The 23,762-nt window shown below is 36.7% G+C and overlaps 1 protein-coding gene across 1 annotated transcript in view; it reads right to left on the bottom strand.

Annotated features, from left to right (window-relative positions):
• Positions 1–23,762, bottom strand: part of GRB14 (growth factor receptor-bound protein 14) — a 50,568-nt gene that overhangs the window by 2,293 nt on the left and 24,513 nt on the right. Inside the window, exons 3-12 of the mRNA XM_009894611.1 lie at positions 18,045–18,166; positions 16,020–16,094; positions 9,722–9,859; positions 8,533–8,643; positions 8,250–8,345; positions 7,582–7,662; positions 5,222–5,338; positions 5,070–5,127; positions 4,891–4,978; positions 1,895–1,988 (exon numbers count right to left, since the gene is read on the bottom strand). Of these exons, the coding sequence (XP_009892913.1) occupies positions 1,895–1,988; positions 4,891–4,978; positions 5,070–5,127; positions 5,222–5,338; positions 7,582–7,662; positions 8,250–8,345; positions 8,533–8,643; positions 9,722–9,859; positions 16,020–16,094; positions 18,045–18,166 (980 nt within the window). The remainder of the gene's footprint in view (positions 1–1,894; positions 1,989–4,890; positions 4,979–5,069; positions 5,128–5,221; positions 5,339–7,581; positions 7,663–8,249; positions 8,346–8,532; positions 8,644–9,721; positions 9,860–16,019; positions 16,095–18,044; positions 18,167–23,762) is intronic.

The raw sequence follows: 23,762 nt of genomic DNA, 5'->3' as shown, positions 1-23,762 counted from the left end.
GCAAAACCTTTCCCCCATCAAAAAATACTTTTCTGAACTCCTTTAAAAGTATTGGTCTAGCAGAAACAGAGCAAGCAAGGCGTTAAGAATGGCATGAGGTGTACTGAATGTGACTGGAGATTAAATGACAGGAACTGAAATATGCCTATGTTTGGGAAACTAACAGTTTCCATATTCACATTCTCTCTCTGGATTAGGTTGTTCTCATTACAGACTTCTTTTCAGGATAAACTGCTTTACTTGTTTATGGGTTTTGCATTGAAGCGGTACAGGTCTTCTAGACCATCAGCATGGGGAAATTGACCCAAGTCTGTAGACAATCTATGTCAAAACAAAGATTTGCCATTCCTCCAAAGATCCTACAACAGGAGAGCAAGGTTTTAAAATGTGTGTGTATGACTAATTCCTCAAATGCACTGCTTACTTCTGGACAAGAACATTAGAATTGACTGGATAATTTTTTTGAAGGGAAGAGGAGAATCATCCATCTCAGAGGAAACTGAAGATAACTGCAGCTTCCTGCTACATCTGCTCTTAGAGATGAGAGGGTTTGTTTCCTGATAGGGAAAGAAAAAGTGGTCTCTTAAATTTGAGGTAAATGATATCCCAATGAAGTAGAATCATACAGTATTTGTATGGAGTTCAGAAGGTTTTCTAAACCACATAACAGTTATCCTAAAGTAAATGCTAGAAGCGGCCACAGTCAATAGAAGCACAGAGATCTTACACCTGTGATTCTAATCACAGAGCATACGCTGATGCTGACAAGGGATCCAGGGCACAGCTGCCACTTTTGGATGAAGGACTCCTTCATTGTTTGTACCTAACACAACAAAAATCCTGGGAAATTCTTTTAACTAGCTTTGATTTACACCGTTCCTCCTCCCAAATAATGCTTCAGTTTTATTCCACAGGAACTTTTTTAGGGGAGGATATCAACTACAAGCCCTAAGTAAGGCATACAAAAATTTGGTAAACAATCAATCATAGGAGCTCACAAGATCAGAAACAAAAAAAATGATGCTACTAGACTCGTTTCTACTGAGAAACACAGAATCTCCTAGCAACTTCAGTAGGAAGAAACATGGAGGCCAGAGTACCATGTGGTCTGGAAGAAAGGTTCTTGTGAGGAGAGAAGAAAAAGCTATAGGTCTGCTCAGTTATGTCAAGCATCTGTGGCTAAAACACATAATGCTGAAGTATTCCCCACCTCAACAGAAGTAGCCTGTAAAGAAAACAGTATAAACCACCTCTGCAGGGAGTGGCAGGAGAATTGGATGATATCTTCAATGAAAACTGATGGAAATATGATTTCAACTTAGGAAATTTCAGCTTACCTGTAAATATCTGGACTAAATAAAGGTATCATTTTTTTTGCTAAAATTTTCCCCCTGAGGAAGACTTGGACATGAATATACCACAATAACATGAATGAAGAAGAAAGGTGAGCAAAAAATGTTTGACTCCAAATATTGAGAGAAACTATCCTCAACATATGAATCAGTGAGATACATACACACATACACACGTCCTCTGCAGCCCACCTAAGAAAAATTGTACACATATTGAAAAATGAAAAGGCAATATGACCTTTATTAATACATTATTATCATGCCATCAGGGTTGCTTTTATTCCAGTTCAAATAGATTTGTCTATTTTTTCAAGATATTTTTTAGGATTTCATAATACTAGTCAAGCTTTATAACAAATCAAACAGCAAAGCTCAAAAATGTTCAGCTCTACTCAAGAATACTAATTATTTTTAGTGATGCAGGTATTATGTTTACATCTTCCCTATAACAGCAAAAGAAAAAGAAAAGCATCAATATTCTATCACAATCGTTCAATTGGTTTTTTTTACAACTGTATATATAAAATGAAAAATTTACTTACTGGTACAATTTGAAAATGCTTTATTTTTAATCCGTGACTCAATGACAATACAAATGTTTTGGGGTTACTTTGGCTATCACGTACCAGGAATACCCTAAAAAGAGATTGAAAATTTTCACAGTAAGATCACTCTGGAAAGCCTTTTGTAAACATCCAGTCAAAACTGTTGTAAATTCGTTACAGTAAGTACTAATTAAAAGCAAAAATAATATTAATTACATAAGCTATGCTTTTAATCAGTATTTCTTCGCAAACCTTTACTGGAAATACTTTTCCTTAAATTCTTCTTCACCTTGTCTATTATGTGAAAAGCATGCATTCTAAGAATGAATAACACTGTAGGCGTTAGTTTTTACACTGCATAGAATTACAATGTATGTCTTCAGACAGAAAAGCACCCTCAAACTTTGTGCTTCAAACAAAATTTTTCATTGGACTCTTGACAGTTACCTATATCACAAGTGTTATAGGGAAAATTCAAAAGGTAGTTCAACAGGAATACCAGAATGATTTTCACATCTGGGCAATACTGATAAATGTACACTCTCTTCTGTACATCAACAAAATTCCCACTGAGACAGAGCTACACTCTGCTCACTTTATGGCATCATTATTCAAATCACAACACTCTCCAGTGGCTAACAGTGTCACTGCAACCAGTTCACTGATAACTTATTCCAGCCAGGTTATGGACAGACATAATTTTACCATAATCCTGGCAGGATAAGATGGTACAGGCAAAAGATGAATTCCAATAAGAGACAACTTTCACTGAATCACTGGGTTTGGAATATCGGCAGATAACAGTTTGGAGGGCAGAAGGAAGTACCTGATTCACAGCTTTGTAGTACAGAGAGTCTAAACTGTTTGCACTGTGTGGGTCTGGAACAGATATAGCTAACCAGCGTACCAAAGAAGGGAAATAGAGGGACAGCCATTGGCAAGCATGCTCCTCTCTGAGGACACCGAAGAAACGGGCAAGGTGGACTTGCAGGTATCAACCAAGTGAGCATTAGTGGCCACCTGCTTTTGCCCAACCGCATACCAGGACTGAGAGCACAGCCATGTGAAAAGAAAGGACTCCAGGAGAAGAAAGCAGACAAAGGCTTACAGTGGATTTTCACTGACTAATGGCATGGATTCAAACTACTAATTTAATCCTCACAGATTTTAAGAGTTCTATTTGTACAAAGTAAGAAAATACCTGGAATTAAGACATTTGGAGTCCATAATCATTATCGTTTCTATCAAAATCCCCATGCAGTCTAATTTGGAGCTCTGATACTAATTCAGTTATTAAAGAGGGATAATTGCCAACTCAGCATACAGCTTGTAAGAGCACACGGCAAGTATTAAGGACACGACTTCTAAAACGACTCGGGCTCTCCTAACAAGCTCTCTCTCACCACCTAGTGGCCTTTCACCCTCTCCAGGACATGAATGAAAATTCCTTTTCATAAAGTGAAATCTTTATTTCATATGTTTATGAAATATACAAACATATTTATATGTTTGTCAAGAAGAACTGGCATTTTATTTTATTTTATTTTATTCAGAAAAATGACACTACAAGAATATGCCATTTTGCAGATATCAAAAATGCATCTCTACAGCCAAATACTGAGATGCACGTTAAACAATACACACAGTAATCACATTGGGTAGGAAAGAAAATACAGGTTGATTAGGATTTATGTTCCCATTCATTTAAAGTCCATTTTCTTACTTTTTTCCTTGTTTTAACAGCAAAGATAAGCAACATTTGTCCTCCTTCACAGAAAAAGATCTTTACTCTTTTCTAACCTTATCACAATAGACCTACTTTAGTTGTCAAAGAACCTTTAAAAAGATCACTTTATTATGAAGAAAGGGTTGTAGTTCACAGAATCTTAGAAATGCTCTTTGGAAGGGAGCTTTTTAGACATGCTGGATGGCTCCAAACTGCTCCTTCATAAACTTATAAGGAATTCACCGAATGACCAGTTGCATTTTGTCATGGGCCGTTTTGGTAATACTATTATCCCATTCATCAATCAGATGGCAATCATTTCGCAATCCTGTCAACCATTTATCATATAAAAGTCTTCACATGTCCTTTAGGGAGTAAAGCATGAAATCTACAATATTGCTTCATAAACTTCTTTAAGAAAGTTGGGTTTACAGCAGAACAGTTGTCTCCCTCATCTCTTTTATTTTTTCCTAGAGCCCTTTCTGCAGATGTAGGAAGCAGTATTACAACATACATAATCTAAAACTGAAGGAATTTAACAACTAACCTGATGTTACAGGTACCTAACTGGAGACAGACTCTGAGAAACTTAGAGTTTTACGGAATTACTTGTTGAATGAAGGAGCCTCAAGTTTACATTTAATACAGGAGTAAGTATAAAAATACAGAAATGAAAAACAGAAGGATTCAAACATAAAATACATAAAATACCTTCTTGCTTAGTCATTTTTTTAAAATAATACTTAAATGAGAGAAAACCAAAAGCGAATAATCTTATCCTAATGTTTATTGTTTGCCATTAAGGGATAATACAATTTTTAGTCACTTCATGAGGTAAAGCATGCTTCTTTTTTTTTTTCAATGGCTGTCCCTGCACAGTTCATCTTAAAATAAGGTTAGTCAATGTTTTCAGGCTTTCTTTCGTTCTTTCATCGCTAATAAGAGATACAAAAGACACTGGTGCCAAAGTTGACAGTTCCCAGAGAATATTGTGCAAATACAGAGCTCAAGTGCCTGGCTCTGAGCAGACATAAGTAATCTGTCAGTGACAGAATCGAAGTGTTAGATCACCACTTTATTGCTTCCAAAAGATATAAAATAGAAACCAACTGATCCCCAGATAGCCCTATATAAAAGAATTTTTATTTCTATTAGGTAAGCGCAAAAATCTTCCTTCCTCCATCGCCCCCCCAATAAGTAGTACATGAAAATAGCAGTTGTTGACTAGAAAAGTGTCTCAGAAGAGTTATGTAAAGAATTAACTCACCCATCTACAAGTCCATGCTGCAAAATAAGTCTCTGAGCCTCTTCTCTAGAGATTTTGTGATGAAACCATGACTGTGATCTGTGTATAGCTGTAGAAATAAAGATCTTTAAAAAACATTTTGCCTTTATTGAAAGAACTAGCTATTGCATTTTTCTGGCAATGAATTAACTCACACATACCCATATTAGACATGGCAATAGGACTACCATGTGAGTTGAGTCGTAGACACCCTCTCCTCTATATGAGAGAGAAATAAAAACATGATTTCAAAGCTTTTTTGTTTAAAAAAAAATTAGAAAATACTATTCTGATAAAGCAAAGGTGTTTATACCCGCCATGCCAATCCTTCTTCAACTGCAACTGAAAGGGCTTCTGTTGGATTTTCTATAACTCTGCTTTTGTGTCCTGAGAAATCCATTGCTACTAAAGAATTTTCTGAAATGCTTCTCTGCAACAAAGAGAAATAAATTTAGTTTGTTCATTTTTTAAAAGATACATCATTTAAAAGCAAGCTTCTGAGAAAACTTTATGTTTCGTAAGTGGTGTTTCAAGTATGTGCAGTGTTTCCCATCAGAGCCAAACTCATTTTACCCTAGGGAGCATTCATAATTCCAGTATGCTGCTGCAAAGCTCAATTTTACAGTCTGGCAGGACAGATCATCTTTTTGCATTACTGCAATGGATGATAAATACATGGCTTTACCATAAACTGTATTTTTAACTCTAATTAGCTCTTTGCATGTCAAAACAAGTCAGGAAACTGTTACTAAGTTGTCCAAGTAATGGAAAAAAGATAAAAAACAAAATTCATATACATAACCATCAAATTAACAAAGATTTGAAAAATTTTGTTATAAATATCTCATAAATGTATATATTTTCTCTATAAATTTTCATTTAAAGTTTACCTGATCGAGGCATTGAAAACAGCCATTCCTATGGAGTTTAACTTCTTAACACAATCCTGCTAACTCTTATCATAGACTTAACAACTGTAGGATCTGTTATTTTAAAAAGCTTGGGTTTTTTCTCCCAGTGAAGATCCAGTTTGTTACAATAGAATAAAAAGCATTAAAGTTTGACAAAACAGTCTTAAAACTCACCAAAATACTTCTCAGAAACCAAGGTTTACAAAATCAAGTTTAATACGGATTGTAATGGCTCAAACATTGGCAGGCACTGAAATATCAAATAATTAAAAGAACATTCTACCATTCTATAAGTTAAAGTAACATCTGGAACACAAGAGGCCCAGATTTCTGTATGGTTAGCAAAGCTTCCCAGTCTGAAACCAAAGCAGCTCTATTTTATTCCTGTTTGATTATAAGCATGAATACAACTAGAAATGGAAAACAGCAATTCTGTAGTTCACTGTAATTCTTGACACCATAGTCTAAGGTCTGCCCGAGTAACAGTAACTTGTCAAGAACTTTGGAAAGGCAAAAAAACAAGGTTAAAATAAGAGAAAATGTTTGCCTCTAGGAGAGTGGAGGGAACTCCTTGTAGCTGACATAGTTGTGAGTCACTGAGGAATACGAAACATGGAAGTGGTTCCCCTAAGTGGTTCATTAGCTTGTCCACTTAATTCCCAAGCTTACCCAATTTGCTGTTCAGTTCAGGAATTATACACAAGTAGAAAAACAGTGCCATACCAGTTATAGATTTTGCCTGTGTTGGAAGCTATGTAAGCTAAAATGCACCCAACAGTGTAAGAGGAGAGAGGATCAGCAAAGGCTCCCAGATCCATTATAAAAGCAGCAGCTGGCTATTGTAACAGCTTCACACAACAGAAAGTAAAGACACGGTCAGTGTATTAAGCACAATTTTGAAGCCATGCTTATTAGCAATATCACTGAAAGCTATTTTTGTTAATACCTATAATAGCAAATGCATATTTTAGGCATTTTAACAGCAAGAGCTATAACAAAAGCTCAAAAAATCCACCATAAAATCCCTGTCATGTGTCCCAGCAACAAGTAATTTTTACCCAATTTAGCCAATAAAAACCACAAAAGTGATATATATCATCCATGAAAAAGTCTGAAAGCAAGTAACTCATAAATAATTGGGGTAACGTAAGATATTAAAGATAAGAACAACTTGATCCACTCCCAACTATCTCACTGAGGAGATGGACACAGCATCTAGTATAGGTGGTTGTTACTCCAAGACCCAGTTCTGGTAAATTATGGTGTTCCTCTGAAGTCCAGTCAGTATCACACCAGCTGAAATTCATCTTAAGTACTTAATATTTAAAAAAATAGAATGAAAGTATTACTGTATACCAAAAAGGATTTGTTATAGCTGTCTTATTCGTCATTTACTGCATGTGTAACCTTAAACACTTTGCTTCTTTTTTAATGCATTTATAGTTCTGCTGTTCTGTCTTCAAAATCCTCTTTCCATTCTTTTTGACAGTGATAATAAGCCACTGAACTTCCAAAATAGTGGAGATCTGACAAAGGGAAAAAGCCTGTTTACTGGTCTGAACTACCTAATTTGTATTAAGTAAGTAAGTAAATTAATTAATTAGCCCTCTAGTCAACCCTGACAGCCCTAAAGATTCCGGGAAGCATTCACACAAGCAAAGATTTGCAGGATCAGGTCAGTAATATAACTGACACAAGTTACTTAAAAATAGCATGATGGCAGAAACAACGTATTTATTCATTGAGCTACTGTGAGACATACCATAGGTGTTACATTCAAAGGGCTGCACCCACTTCTACCTTGATATGGTTGCATGTAATTCTGATACAGCTGCATCCCATACTAAAACCAGAAAATAACATGGTTAGCACTTTCAATTATAAACCTAAGCCAAGTAAATTTTCTTTCCATATGTGAAAAATAACACATGCTTTTCTTTACCATTAAAAACCAGGGACAAATGCTGTTAGGATAATGAAATGCACAACATCATTGTTGTTGCCGTTGCCTTTATAAATGCACACTCTGCATTAAATATTACCCATTTAATACACCAACTGACCTATTCCTATTTTGTCACAGACAGACTCATTTCAAAAAGATATTAAAGTTCTCTTCTTGTGTATTCCTGTAGCTTCGTTCAACATCAATCAACAATCTCACTGAATTTAACATGGTTACATATAAGCATATGCTTAACATTAAGTATTTGCAGGACTGAGGCTCAAGACATCATCCCACCCCCTCCAGTGATTCCAGTAATTTGGTCTCTCTCTTTTCCTTTGGATGAAGAAAAATAAGCTTTCAGAGAGCAAAATTGATACTGCTATTGCATGGGAATCTAGAATTACGTCACTCCTCTACCACACAGGATCAAAATTTCACATAGTAAACTTCAGAAAGAAGTTAACTCCACACAGAAAAATTACCTTAAGCAACCTAATTGCTGTCATCCAACAGGTCCTACTTTGTTCATCATCTGCACAGAGCTGTTTCAGGTCTCTGGTTCCTCCTGATTTGTTAGGCTAGAAGGCCACAGCACATTTTTTTAGCATTAATGCATATCTTGAAGATAATACCTGTTGAAATAAAAGCCACTAATTCTCCTATTTTATAATAGACAGCTGAATATTGTTTTCAAAAACCTTAAAGAATCTTAAGCTTACCTAAAAACTGTGGCTTGCTTTAATATGTATCAGAATAAGCTTGTACCTTAAAGCAGAATCCATAGTTTGTTGGTGCTCCAGAAATCTTTTTGCCTGTCAAAGACATGTACATATCACTATTGCTGAATTCACAGAAAAACTGCAGATGCCTTGGCTCCTAAAAAGAAGAGCAATGTAATACAGTTAGACTATTGTTAGCCAGCCTCTCCAGATACGAAACTCAGAAGAGTATAGTAGTTATCCTGTTCCAAAATACAGTCTTACATACTGTAGTTTTAACTGTGACATCATGAAATCTAGAAAGAGACAACTCAACATTAATTTTATAATGCAGAGTAAAACCACCTCAAACTAGTCAAAGAGTTCATTCTTCAGAGAGGGAGAAAAACCAAAATACAAGTGATACCGTTTCTGGGAAAACATCCACTAAATTCAAGCCACAATAATACTAGAGTACGAGTCAAGTCTTGAGAGCAGTATGCATTTCAAACATCAAAATAAAATCTAAGGTGAAAAACAAAATACTGTAATAATTACTGTCTAGTACTATTTCTAACCATTATCTCCATCCTCTAAGGTTAATCAAGTCAAGGAAGCAAACAGAAGGAATTTGCTAAAGGATACAAAAACAGCTCAATGAATACTCTGGCAGTTAACACAGAAAGTTCAGAATAAGAAAAAACATTGTTTTAAGAGATTTATGTAAAGGGTGTCTCAACCCCAGTGTATCCTGTTTAACATAATCAGGTTTAAAGTGTACTGCCATCAAAAAGTTGAACTAATAAAATGAAAAACTGTCCAGTGACAAAATTTGAGAACTCTCAAAATCTTCCTGTAAAATTCTTTTATACATAGGTTTTTGTCTCTTTTAGATAATGAAATATTATGTCCACCTTTCAGAGAATCTACTTACACTTCAGAATTTTAACTACTATTTGAAAATGCATTTTAAAGGGGGCACTCCGTTAACTGATTGGAAAAATACTAACCAGAACGAAGCAAAGTTATCAGGCAAAAAGAAACCACTGTTTCTAAGACAATACTTTCCCAGTTTTATACCTCAGCATCTCTCTAGATTTTATCTACAATAAACTGATACTTTTTTTCATTTTATCACTGAAAGTTGAAAATCAGATTTTGGTTATTATTACAACAAATGACAAATGCATACACATGTGCTCTAACTTCACAGTTCTCTCGCTCTCTTTTTTTTTTTTTTTTTTTCCTTCCCTTACCTTAGATGTACCCTTAGTGGAAAAATAAAGGCCAGATCTTCTCAAAAGAAAGTACAATTTTTTCCACGATTTTTTTCCCTGCTCCTTTGCATGCAAAAAGCCATGAATCTCAGGATACGTGCTGGAGCTTAGGAACATCTGAAAGAAAATATCAAACATGCAGTTTTCTTTTCATCTGAAACCAGCTTTCTGTTTCATTAACCTACTCAGACGGGACTAAGGGGAATAAACCCCTAAATCCACTATCACACCACAGTAATTCAGTTATGATTGCATCCAATCCCATTAAGAGTACCTCTGATTTAAGACGTGTAGAATGTTACACAACTCTGAAGTATGATAAGCAAGTTACGTATTTATATGGAACATATGGTTTGAAATGAGAGCATTAGTTATGCAATATGTTGACTTCAGCAACAAAACCAGCGTAAGAAGTTCTGATCCCATGCCTCAGACCCTATTTATATAAAACTGCAAATCAGTGCTACCAAAAGAAGAAAAAAAGAAAAAACCACCCCTCCCCCCTGCCATGTCACAAACCAGACAAGGGAACTGATCTGAGTTAAAACTAATTCAGCAAACAAATCAGAAAATCTGAATCACAAAAATCACAAAGGCATGCAGGTCGGACAGATTTTACCATTTTCAAAAGGAGGGGACACAGGTCTCGGGACCCGAAGTGGTGCTTAAGTAGGAGCTTTAGAAGCTTTAGCTGAACCAAAACCAGGAGAGACTGGGCCAGTCACCAAGACAGCTCCTGTCTGTGCTCAAGGTCATGTGGCTGAGAGCATTGAAAAAAGCTGCGTCAGGAGGAAGGAGAGAGGGCTTAAAAGTCTGAGAGATCAGCCATTTTGCCTCCCGAACTGCAAGAACCATCTAGGCTTATATAGAGGTAGGGAACAAGGAATTTTTTGGTTGATATGTGCAGTTTTCATTGCCACATTTTCCTCCTGTCCACTGCCACTTCCAGAAAATCAGATTCGAGGACACAAAGCAACAGATTCCTAGGCAAGGGACAGGCTGGACAGTACCAGACTGCAACAAAATGATTAAGTGAACATGATTTTGGAAGAACACCGAGTTCTTTGGCCACTAAATAACACAGTCCACACAAGGTTGCTTTCACTTTTATTGTTTTCCTACCTTGCAGTCAGGTGCACAACTGTACCACCTGTAGACTACCCTGAGTTAATTAAATTCAGGTGGTGTGAATGCAGTAATATGGGCTTCATTTGACAGGGGAGTGCCCTAGCCCACAACTAGGAATACACTACGAATAGCTTCACCACTATGCACCTGAATAGTTAAATTACAGTAAGACTAGGTATATCTACCTACTTGTGCTACTAGCACACAGCTGTGTGCAAATGCAGTTGAAGCTATTTCAGCCACACTGAGGGGATGAGTAGGTCCTGGTAGGTGTTCCAGCCTGTTTATCTTCCCATTTGCCACGTATTACCAGGTTCACTGACAGTGAATATAAAGGCTGCATTGAAAAAGTATTTTAAATCATAAACAAGTCAAATGGAAGCTTTAGGATAACCTAAGAGAGTCGATGTATGTAAAGTGAAAAGAGTATCTTTTTAGACTTTAGTTCTCTGCTGAAGATGAAAGGAGTGCCTGGCTCCCAGCCTGCACAAGTTTCTTCCTCAGGATTTCTGCCATAAGAGCTTCAAACCAGAAGCGCTGTCATGAAAAATGCTTTTCTTACTCAGCAGACTAAAGTGGAGGAGCAATACAAAGCTCCGCTTTGACAGTCCCTGTTGTACTCATGCTATCAATTAAAATAAAGTAGCAATAATGCTAAGAAAAAGGCAATCCTAGATCCATCTTTTTCTTTCTAAGACAGCTGAGGACTGTGTGAGAAAATGTAACATGAACAAGCTGTAGTCAAAACCATCAACTGTCACAAGGAATGAACAGTAAAAATATCTCAGAGTGAGAAGGGAACTTCTAATAAATACCTAAAACTACAGATAGTAGACAAGATAAGCTCTTTGGTTCTTTTTGTTGTGGGTTGGTTTTGGTTGGGTTTGTTGTTGTTTTGGTTTGTTGGGGTTTTTATAACGGAAGTAGAGGCAAGTTTATTATAGGAGGGATTGGATCCCTGTTTATGCCAACAAGAGGTAATCAAAATAAGACAAGAATAAGACATAAGAAAAATAAGAAAAGTCCTTAATACGGGAAGAAGTGGGGAGAGTTAAATGATGGTATGCTGCAGACAGGGATTATTGGTCACACAATATGCAGAAATAAACTTGCACCCCATGCAATGAAATATATAACATGATATGTATGGTTCTGTCAAATGTTAGTGTTTTCCAGATACTAATACATGACAGGACCAAGGACTTGATTATGATTTGATTAGATGTAAAACAAATCAATTTAAAACCAACCTGAACAAAAAACACAGTAAATAGATGTCGGGGGGGGGGGGTACGACAACACCAAAAAATCAAATCAATGAACAAGTGAAAAAACAACGTAAAGGAAAAATGTTCCACTGTCTCACATGAATACAACAGAAAAAAAATGCAGAAATACTAGATGTCACTGAATGCAATAAAGACTGAGAGCTGCACTACTAACTATACAACTTGTCTGCACCTCAACATGTTCAATGAAAGAATGGCTGCAGTACTGAAGACAACAACGTTTGCTAAGGTGGATGCTTCTTGAGCACTTACACATTATTTTGGAGAGTTAAAGAAGCATCTTTTTCCTAAGACTCCATGAATCATGTTGAATTTGATGACTGATTTCTTCAAAGATGTGATGACAGCCAGCCACGATCCAGCCCAATGCTGCTGGGAATGAGCAGGATTTTCCTCTGAACCTGCTGATAAATTTTGGGGGCATCAAGAAATTCCAGTGAAGAATCGATACTGATTCTCAGTATTGTCTCCTATAGACTTCAGTCAATCTGAGGAGTTTAGAATGGGAGAAAGTCCGGCAAAACCTAGAGTGGAAGATGGGGAAAGGCAACACACAGACTAGAACATGTGTAGAAGCTTGACAAGAGACTGAAATTCAGTTGCATGGCTATTTCAGCCTGAAGACTGGAATGCAATCAGATGAGAAACTGGTCAGGAAAAGAGGGACTTGCTGCGGCAGAGAGATTAAAGAAATGAAACTTGAATCTTAAATCTGTGAAGGCAGAGAATGGGAACAACTAAGAACACGGGGCAAGAGATGGCAGTGGGGGACGGGCAAAAAGAAAATACACTATCAATAATTCTACCTTTCACAAAATTAGAGTGTTTGTCTTGGTAATCCTGTTCCGTATTTAACTTAACTTTTGCATATATAACATCTATTTTTTTTAAAGTTTATTTAGGAAAGACATATGCTCTGCTCTTTAATATATTTTATATAAGGTGCAAGTTATTCTTCATTGCTCTGGAAGATAGCTTGGACATGTGCTATATACAGTAGCTTTTTTTAATGTATTCATATTATACATAAGAAGGTATTCAAAAGAAGCAGCCAAATTGGTCAATACAAGACTTGAACTCTGAACTTCAGAACCTGAATATCAATGGCACTTATTAAACACTACGGAAGAGGAGGGGGCATAGGTCTATTCTTAAAGCAAAACCAGAAAAAAGTGTAATTACCCAAGTAATTTCAATCTTCTATTTTGAAGATGTAACTGTTAAATTTAAAACACTGATCAACATACTGCATAGTGAAAAAGAATTGGCTACAAATACAATTAAAGATTAAAAAAACAGAATTAAAAAATTGGAGAAATGTTATTCACAGACAAAAAGAAAATGAAAGAAACCTAGGATAAAATTTTGACCCTTCAAAGTAATTTTAAAAACAAAATACTGACTTCAGTGAGGCTAGGATTTCACCTACTAACTCAGAAGGACTCAATTCTGTCAACACTATCTATGCTGTGCAGTCTATTCATTGGAAATGTAATGAATAAGAATACAAAAGGATCTAGTACGAACCTGAATTCATCTAAAATAAGAGCTGCTCCAATAAGCAGGCAATGTTTTAAACAAGTCACAAGCCCCATTTAGAACTACATTCAACAACAGTTTCACATCTAATTAGACCAAGTGAATTAATTTGTTGCCCACCTATGAAAGTTGCTAATTCTCAAAAAACAACCAGCCAATTCACCCCAAAATCTGAAAACAGTAGAATATTTCATTGATATGGGAAGAGGCCTCAGATTAAAATCTTCATACTATATTCATTTTTGACATGTTTTAAAGCATTCAGTTAGCAAAAATAACCTAAAGTTCCAAATGATCCATACTGCCTACCGCTAGACATGTACATACAGTGTTATATCTCAGAGCAGCCATACTCTAATCTATATAGTAACACACTTCTTTTTTTAGGCTAAAGATCCTCATGGCAGAGATCAAACTTCTCTATTTGGTATACATACACATTCGGTATATGTCAGACCTAGTAATTTTACTTAGCAGGTGCTAAATGGATAGGAGACAGGTAAACATGGGGGTTTTTTTGCTTTTGAGGCTAATTAGATGCTTTAAAGTCATCAGCCAAAACACTCACTATTCTACTTTCAATGAAAGTCAAGAAAAACATACTTGAAAAACATTTTACTTGCTTACAGCTCAATCCACAAAAAGCTATAAAAGTATCAGAAGTGATTTTTTAATCACTTGTAAGCATTGAGTTGTTAAAACTAATGTCTCTCTTGATACTTGACCAAGCACATCACAAATAATAATCCAAGCCCATTAACTTGTCTTAATGAAAGTTTCCAAGGAAATAGCGACACACTGTAAAAGATTTACCCAACAGCTTCTGATGAAACGTGCATAACAGCTGCACAATCCACAAATGTATTCTCTACTTTGTGCCTAGGAAGTTTTATTTGATGAAATACAATTAAACAGACAATACAACATAAAATAGCAACAGAGGAGAGTTCATAACAAATTTTTCAAGCTATCAAAATGGGATGTAACTATATATATTTAGAATGACTCTCGATCTTACTCACAAGCTCTGCACACATTCTACATATCACAATGTGGGCTTAAGGAAGTTCTGTCCAAAAGTATGCGGCAAACAGTTCCATTATAAAAGTCTTTTTTCTTCTTTTTTCCAAACTACCAAATTACATTTGCAAGCAAAAATATTAAAGTTCTCTTAACGCAGGGACAAGACTTTCTAAATTAAATGTTAGCATTGGACTGCAAAATCTATTTGCTATTTAGGCAGCAAAAGTGAACCAATTTTCATTAGATATGCAGCATCTTTTGAAATTACAAAGTTTTTATTTAGGTTTGTAAAAATTATTTACAGAATCTAGCATGTGTCAAATCTAATTTGAAACATTTTTTATTATATTTGGTATCATCTTAACCTCCTGACTAACATCTGCTTCTATAAGGATAGAACTTTTTAATACAGAAGAATGCTTTGAGAATTAGTTCTTTAATGTTTTTCATTTACTGGTGGACGCTAAGGTAGAATTTATTATATTTCTATATATAATTTCTATATTTCTTTTAGTTCCACCTTAAATATCTTGTGTTATTATGTTGCCTTTCCAATCATTCTTTATCCCTAAAACTCACGCATAGGGTTGTTGTCTTAAGACCAGTGAAAGTTCTTCTATTAATTAATTTTTCTAGTGACAAGCAAACAAGAGTAATGTGTATGTTTCCACCTTTATTACTCATTTTTCCCCTCTTTGAGAAGTAAGACGATGATCCCTGATATGGTCATTCTGTGAAATTATTCCCACTGTAAATTAAAATCTTCTGTCCGCTTAAAAGATGACTAACACTGTGTGACCTACCATATTTTTTTTTCGAAGGCTACAGTAGCCTTCAAGCTAACAAATCATACCAGTCAGTCTAAATTTTCTACTCATTAAGTTTAGCCATTTAACTCTTTTTTATATCCATTTGTATCACATTACCAGTTCCTCAGTATTTTACAAAGGCCTGCTGTTAAGTATGTGCTGAGTACTGAAGCACTCCACCTTTTTAAGGAAATGGGGTCTTTCACCTGAAACACCCAATAAAGGTATTAACCATTTTTACTGCATTTTGTCTGTTTGGCACTCCTTGATTCTGAAAGAATGTGAAAGTTTCCAGGTGTGGTCATATAACAACTGTCTGGAAGGCACACATCACTTCATACCTCATAAGGAAAAAAGTTATTAATCATGTTTTGGAGTTATTCAAAACCTAGCAACAGATCTAACAGTGATAAAGACCTATGCTCACATAATGCAGGCGATGGGAAATTCTGAGCTATGCTGGCTCATCTTCATTCGAAGATTACATACCTGTAATACCCCAGAGTGGCTTACAGCTGCATCGGTCTCACTTGGAAAAGATATCATGTGATCTGGAAAAAAGCTCTGTAACAATAATAATTTGTATCAAATTTCTGTAAAAATAACTATAAAACTTCCTATCTCTTTTGGACATAAAATTAAAGTTCTCAATGCACTGCAAGACACTGCAGATTCTCTGATCCAATAATTTAAGCTTACCTTAATATCATTCCTAAATTTCTGACATCCTATATAATATTTGCTGAAAAACTTAGAATTTTGAGAAAACATCTATGGTCTCTAGAAGCAAGAGGGTTTCATAAACCAGTGCAAGTCATATCCCAGTACTTGGCCCTTAGCGTTGTTTTTCTAGTAGTAATTTCCATTGCTGCTGACATATAAGACTTGCCTGGGGCTCCAATATGCTACAAAGTAGGGAGGATATACACCAACATGCTGAAAAATACATTGTTTTCTATTGTTTTCATTACACTAGAAACCCAGTAAAATATTTTGGAATAACTTCCACTAACAGAGAACAAGTCCTCTCAGGTTTCTTTAACTGTCCATCCTGTATGACATGAATACGAATTAACATCAAAATCCGACCACGCCAATACAGCGTGGTTAAAAAGTCCACATTTAAAATGCCAGTTTCGTTACCAAGGAAATCTCAAGGGGTAATTTATGGGACAGAGCTGTAGCTGGGAAGCTCAACACAGTCATGAAGATATGAACCAGCCAGAGTTTGACCATTACTAATAAAGTTTTCTCAAGGCTTGGACAAGTTTGAAGCTAACATTCCCTTGACCATCCAATGTCCACTGATTCATTTTTAATGAACTGAACTACTGGTAGGGTTAATTCATATCAACTCATTTCTCATAAAGCATTCTTGCTACACCTGGGACCACAGTACCCAGGAGAATGACTCAACAGCAACAGTGAGGACTCTGATTAGCCACAGCTGCTGATACTGGTCATAGTTGCATGTCTGCCACACTCCGCAGCTGGTCCCTCACTGGTTAACCAATACACAAACATACTTATTCTTTGAAAGCTTCTCTACTAACCGTAGACCATCTCAAACTTAGAACTTTTCACTAGTGCAGTGGTATCTCCATTTCAGGGGAGTACAAGATTTGCCCAAAGAAACACAGGTGCAGCAAGAAAAAAAACCCCAGATCTGCCATATCTTTTGGTATCTTAACATGTACTTTTTGATCCTTTTCACAGGTAGATAATTTGAGTTCCCTTCCATTTTTCACCTTTCAAGGCCTCATACATTTCTGCTATTTCTCCCTTTGACATCTGAAACAAGCTGGCTTTATCAGAGACCGCATTAGGAGTGATCCAATACCACGCACGTGAGCAACCAGATGGTGAGTTTTCCCTGCTGAGCCAGGGCTGCTGCCATGGCCTTTGCCATCAGCCAAGGTCTGAATCGGCAGCATTAATCTTTGGCAACATCCTTGAGTTACGAGTTGTCTCTGCTCTCTTTCCATACCTTACATACACTAACTTTGGCTTCACTTTCACTTTCTCCTAATAGGTTATGGTTGCTCATGGCCTTTTGTGTCAGTTGTCATTTAGCTGCAGCTGTGAAAAGCTGCCATTGGGCAGCTCTGGGCCATAACATTTGATTTTCACTTTAATAATAAAATCATCTTTGCTACAGATGCCCCTCCTCACACTGCTTCATTTTATATTTTGTTGTCACTTGACGGAAAGTTCACTCAATTTCAAAAATTTTACTTTGTTGCCGGTCTGTGTGCAAATTTCAATAAACATGTCTGCCCCACTCACCCCAAAACCCCCAAAGTATGAATGTGGATGTTTTACAAGCGCAACAAAGGGACCAGCCAACAGTCACACACACTACAATGTATCCCTATATCACATATATTCCCTCCCAGTTATTCCTTTTGACTCACATTACACTAACAGCACTACTACTCTGCCTACCTGTGTTTAACAGAAAAAACTATTTTGCAGCAACAATTGCACCACTACAGATATAATGTTAGGACTTACCAGTGGATTTTTAAAAAACTCATACTTGGCATAATTTTTTCGAAAATACAGTTTGTTTTCCTCTTCCGTTACCCAATTTGACTGGACTTCCATCACTAATTCATGGTCCTCTACAGCTCTTCCTGTAAAAAACCCAAACAAATTAAAAAAAACCCAACACATAACCTGCACGTAAGAGTAGAACATGGGAACACAAAGGTCAGATAATATTATTAAATTAAGTTAATTTAAACTAACACAAAACATGAAACAAGCAATCTGAACACAGTCCATTGATCAGGTCCACGTTACATCAAGTTACTGTTCCACCTCAGTAGGGCCCAACTTCTTAGGTAGGTCACACATGGGGTTTTTTGTTTGTGTTTTGTTGTTGTTGTTTTCTTTTACAAGGGGCAGCTGAGGACTTTATTCTGTCATGGCCAAATCCATGTTCTCCCTGCAGAAGCCAGGCAGTTCCTGCTGCATGACGCACGGGGCAGCCGGCAGCAGACCACTTCAGCCATTCACTCAGCCTGCCTGGGGTGTCGGGAATGTCTTTCTAACACTCCTTTCTCTAATGTATCATTCGTAAAGAGAAAGTTATCTGCAATATAGAAAAGCATTCATTGGTCATCTTCTCCCCAGGCCCCTACTATGTCCTGATGCATTTCTAAAACTGCAAATGAACTTAGGGCATTTCAGTGTTTAAATGATCTTGTACAAACAAGGGATGCTGAGAATTCAGAATTGGTATTCTCACTGCTTTAGAATGCTTCTGCTGCTCAGATACTTGAGTGAATTTTTTGATTTTACAGCAATATGAAATGCACTTATGGGAAAGATGAAGAATTTAAGACCTTTCCTGTAGATGTGCTGTGCATGTTTACATGCTGCATGGTCTGAGTAATGCAATGGGACTACTCATAGTGTAGGAAGTTAAGCATAAATCCTGAAAGACTATGGGTAATTTCTGTACTGCCTATCTATACTCCCTTCTTTTTTAAAAAATAAATTTCAGCAGCTTATGAAATGATGTTACAAAGGAAGGATGAACATACTTCCAGATGAGTATACAGTTTTTGTGGCCACTTGTACTTTGCTGTGGACTCAAACTAATATGAGAACAAGATGGAATTGAACAAAGTTGTAGATTTTATTTAAATGATCATCGGCACCTCCGATTTTAAATTACACTCCAACAATGAGTTACAGGTTAAGAACAGGTTTGAGATCTAAACTTATGTCTCCCTGCCATTTATGGAGTTTTAACATCCAGTTCTGATCATGTTTTCAAAGGGAAAAGCCAATTAAAAATATATCATAAAACCCATGTGACACAATTTTCTGATCTCGTTTTCTACACTTCATTGTATTATCATAAGGGATCTTATGATGCACCTCAAATGAATGTTGATGCTCTCAAGTAACTGCCTGTTAGGCAAGATTTAAAAATTGTAATAAATAAAAGAATAGTGTAGATTAAAAAAAAAAAAAACAACAAACTTAATTAGGCATAATATTAAATTAATATAAATGGTAAATTTTTGCAAGTGGCCCTGGCTAAACAAAGAACCTAAGTTTCATAAAGTGTAGCATGTGCAACCTTCTAAGAGATAAAAATCAAACCTCAAATTTGAAATCATTAAAGCCTCTTTAGAACTACAGCATCTTTTTATGATCTTCTCTTGCCACCTCTTTTGCCAGTCATTGCTTTGTGCTTCCACACTGTCCAATGTGGTGGGTAACAACCTTATTGTAGCCGGCAAATCTATAAGCTTCTTCAGGAATTTTCCAGCTAGCAAATTTAGAGACAATACACTCAATACAGCTAAATTTCAACTCAATAGGAAAATACCAAGCTCACGACTAGCAGAAGACAAAGCACTCTTACGATCTACAGATGAAGTAGGGAAAAGTTAAACTTCCATTGAATTTAACTCATTCTTCATTGAATTTAACTGATTCTTGAGCCCATAAAGACAGAGATTAAGGATGCTCACATTTTGTAACCAGATCAAATGAAGCAAATAAAAACATAAAGCGATACAGAAAACAAAATATACCCCAAAAACACTGAAAGAAAAGGGAGCATTTTAAAATTTTGTACAGGCTGCTTTACTCCAAAACACATTCTTCAGACGCAGGAGTAAAGAGACGCTAAAGAACTGAAGCTCTTACTCAAAAACAGCGGGGTTTTTCCTTTCAGTTTTATAGAGAGAAGTGCTCCTCTAGGATGACATTTAAAACACTTAAATACTTGGCATTGTGACATTTCAGAAAATACCATTTCCTCAAGACTTACTTCGTGGTACAAAAATAAGACATTCTGCATCACCCCAATGTATGGGTAAGAATGCTGGTATTTTATTTTTAAGGTGTCACATCGCAGAATATTTTACAATTGATGCAACTTACTTTCTTGAAGGAACTGAAACACTGAGTTAGTGTCCTCCAAAACACAGCCCTGTAATCAAATCCCTAAATGTTGCCATGAAAAAGCTGCACTTTGGTTTAGTTAAATCATCTTTTTCTCTTCCAGCTAGACTGGAGAGTTTTTGCCTTCCTCTCTACCATCTCTTTATTACTACTACCTCTAACATGAGGAGCACCTTCTACAGTGGAAAACAAAGTCTCCTTATCTATGGAAAGTAACTAAAGCACACGAAAGAAGATTTAATACTGAAGTGTGACAGAACACATTTCAAATAGACTCCTCTCCAATCACTCAGCAGGGGGGAAAATTTAAGTTAAATGAAAACCAGAAAAGACATTGCCCAGTACTATTTCACACATACTGCTTTGTAAGCCTTCCCACAGGCTGCCTAAAAGAATGCAGATAGTGAAATCAAAATGAGAGACTGAAACACAATGATGTGCCTGGCTAAGGCACTATTGCCTGCTCAGAGAGGAACCCTAGAATACAAGTCTATTGAGCTGCAGAAGCAAATGGAAAACTGTTTACACTCAACACAAAAATTTCTCACTAGAAATGAAAAAATTTCAGGATGAAGATGCTATTTTCCTTGAGAAGGAGAATAGCTATGGAAATCTGTTCTGTTTCCACAGCGTGCCCTGTATAGGGGAACTGCAGTGGAAGTACAGGACTCCAACACCAAGGTATCTGGTGGTAGGGATGACATGGCATCATCCATAGGCATACCTCAGCTGTATTCAATAATCTTAGGCAAGGTGCAAAACATCCAAGAATTTCTTTGAATTCAATAGCTTAGGACAAAAAGGACACATACCAGAAGCACACAGTTCTGAAATATATTGTAATTTATAGTGCTGTAATCATCGTACTTCAGATATTTGAAATAAAGCCCAACTGCAAAACTTCCTACCCAGGCGTGTAGGAAGGCTGAGGATCCCAGGCGATGAGGCAGGGGCAGTGGGCTGTGCGCAGCGTGGGAGCCCCACGGCAGGCAGATGGGGTGCACTGGCCGGCACCCCGGGGAAGCAGCACAAGTGGAGGAACCATCTTACCTGCCCACTCGCCCCAGTTCAACACCAGCTAGTCAGCACTTGCCATGCAATGCAGTGAGGACATGATCATGCTTAATGTTCAACAATACAGCTCCACGCTAAAGGGCATATAGGTTTGTGAAAACAGGAATATACAGACTGTTTTATGTTTCCTTTTGGGTGGGACTTTTTTTTTCCTCTTTTAACCTTCACATGCAGATACCTCCACAGAGCAATGAAGGCACACTCCAGTGATGTAATTAATGTCTGTCTTGATTAAAAGCAGAACACTGCGCTCAGCTCACTAAGATTCATGCAATCATATCTAATTCAGAAGTATTCAGACAGCTGTTAGATATTAAAGAAAATGTTCACTAATTGATGAATGAATTATTAATCCCCATCATACTGGAATTTACACAGACATACACACTCACTCACAGTACTTCTCCTTTCTGTATACATTCATTTAACTTGGGAGCAGAAAAAGATTGTCCGAATTTCCATGGGTAAAACATACAACAGAATAATAAATAGCAAATGGTCCAAAACTAATCATCATTTGAAAAATATTTGTTCATGCTACTCATCCAGTGCTTAAGAATATCCTCAAAGCAAGTCAAGATCAATACAGTAAGCCTTTCTAACAAAACCAGGTCTAACAGTATCAAAAAAATCCATTATTATTCAGTATTATTTAAAAAAAAAAAAATAGAAGATATCCCAAGTTGTTCCTTTCCTTTGGCTAGTAATGTTGAATTGCCCTCCTCATTATCTAGGAAATAATTTTACTTTAAAAATGAACAATTCACCTTTTTTCTAAAATTATGCCCAAAGCAGCTGGAGCAATCAGAAGACTGTATGGTGAACACAGGTCTTCAGACCTGCATGTCAGCAATTTTGAGAATTTCAGAATCTTAGGAAGAGCGACTTTACTAATGATTTGATATTGAAATCTTCCAAGAAATCCTTCAGATTGAAGCAAACACAGTGTTTGACAAAAAGGGTATCGTGCAAATAAATAAACCTGGAGAAACAATGACACTGTTGTTCTGGCATGGTTTGTCAAAAGTGTCTTCTTCAATAGTTACTACACTACTTAAACACCAGGCACACTATAAAATACAGAAAACACTTCTACTATTTATATAGTAGTGTTGTCTAAAGCCATTTTTATACCTTCTCTTCTGTAGCAGTCAGTCATTTACAGCCTCGACCCAGATTTAACTCTGACCTTACTCTGAGCTGGAAGCATCTTACAACTGATACACTCAGTGCAAAAGGTTATAAATATCTTTGAAATGTTTCAAAGCAAGAAAAAAAAATTGAAAAACGTTTATGGCTGCATTCATAGGATAAAGGAGCAGAAAAGGGCAGAAAACAGTTTTAGTTTTTGTAGTTCATCTTTAAAATACGGCTGTTAAACATAATACAGTTGGATATGCACATTCAAGTTTATTTTACACAAATGCAGGAGCCCTAATTCCCTAGATACATACACAAGGAGTTTAAAAATAGCTTTTAGCTGTATATAAATATCGATGGGGGTGGAGGGTGGTATTAGTTTTTTGTTGATGGTGTGTGTTTTTCTTAAAATCAGCAGTACTGGAGTTACCAGGTACCAGTGCATTCTCTTCTGAGAATTAAGGACTCCAGGGAGTTTTCTATGTATTTTAGAATGCAGGGAGGCTCCCAAAACATCCTTTTTCTCAAGTCACACTTTGCACTAGCAGCTGGAACTGCACTTGAGTTTGCAGAAGTACTACCTTTGGTAACTCTAGTACAATGCCAAAGTTCAAGAATAATACGGGAACCCTGAGTGACATGAATTTAAAACCAGATTTATTTTTTTTTATGACATTTGCCTTCTAGGCGTTTTTTCTGATATCACAGAATCACAGAATGGTCAGGGTTGGAAGGGACCTCTGGAGATCATCTAGTCCAACCCCCCTGCCAGAGCAGGGTCACCTACAACAGGTTGCACAGGACAGCGTCCAGGCAGGTTTTGAATGTCTCCAGTGTGGGAGACTCCACAACCTCTCTGGGCAGCCTGTTCCAGTGCTCTGCCACCCTCAAAGTAAAGAAGTTCTTCCTCATGTTTAGATGGAACTTCCTGTGTTAAAGTTTGTGCCCGTTACCTCTTGTCCTATCACTGGGCAACACTGAAAAAAGACTGCTCCCATCCCCCTGGCACCCTCCCTTTAAGTACTTGTAAGCATTAATAAGATCCCCCCTCAGTCCTCTTTTCTCTAGACTAAAGAGACCCAAGTCCCT

This window comes from Charadrius vociferus, unplaced genomic scaffold (genome assembly GCF_000708025.1).
Source record: "Charadrius vociferus isolate BGI_N301 unplaced genomic scaffold, ASM70802v2 scaffold161, whole genome shotgun sequence".
In the NCBI taxonomy this organism is placed as follows: domain Eukaryota; kingdom Metazoa; phylum Chordata; class Aves; order Charadriiformes; family Charadriidae; genus Charadrius; species Charadrius vociferus.
The sequence above is the reverse complement of the archived record's forward strand: the minus strand, read 5'-3'. Positions and strand labels throughout refer to the sequence as shown.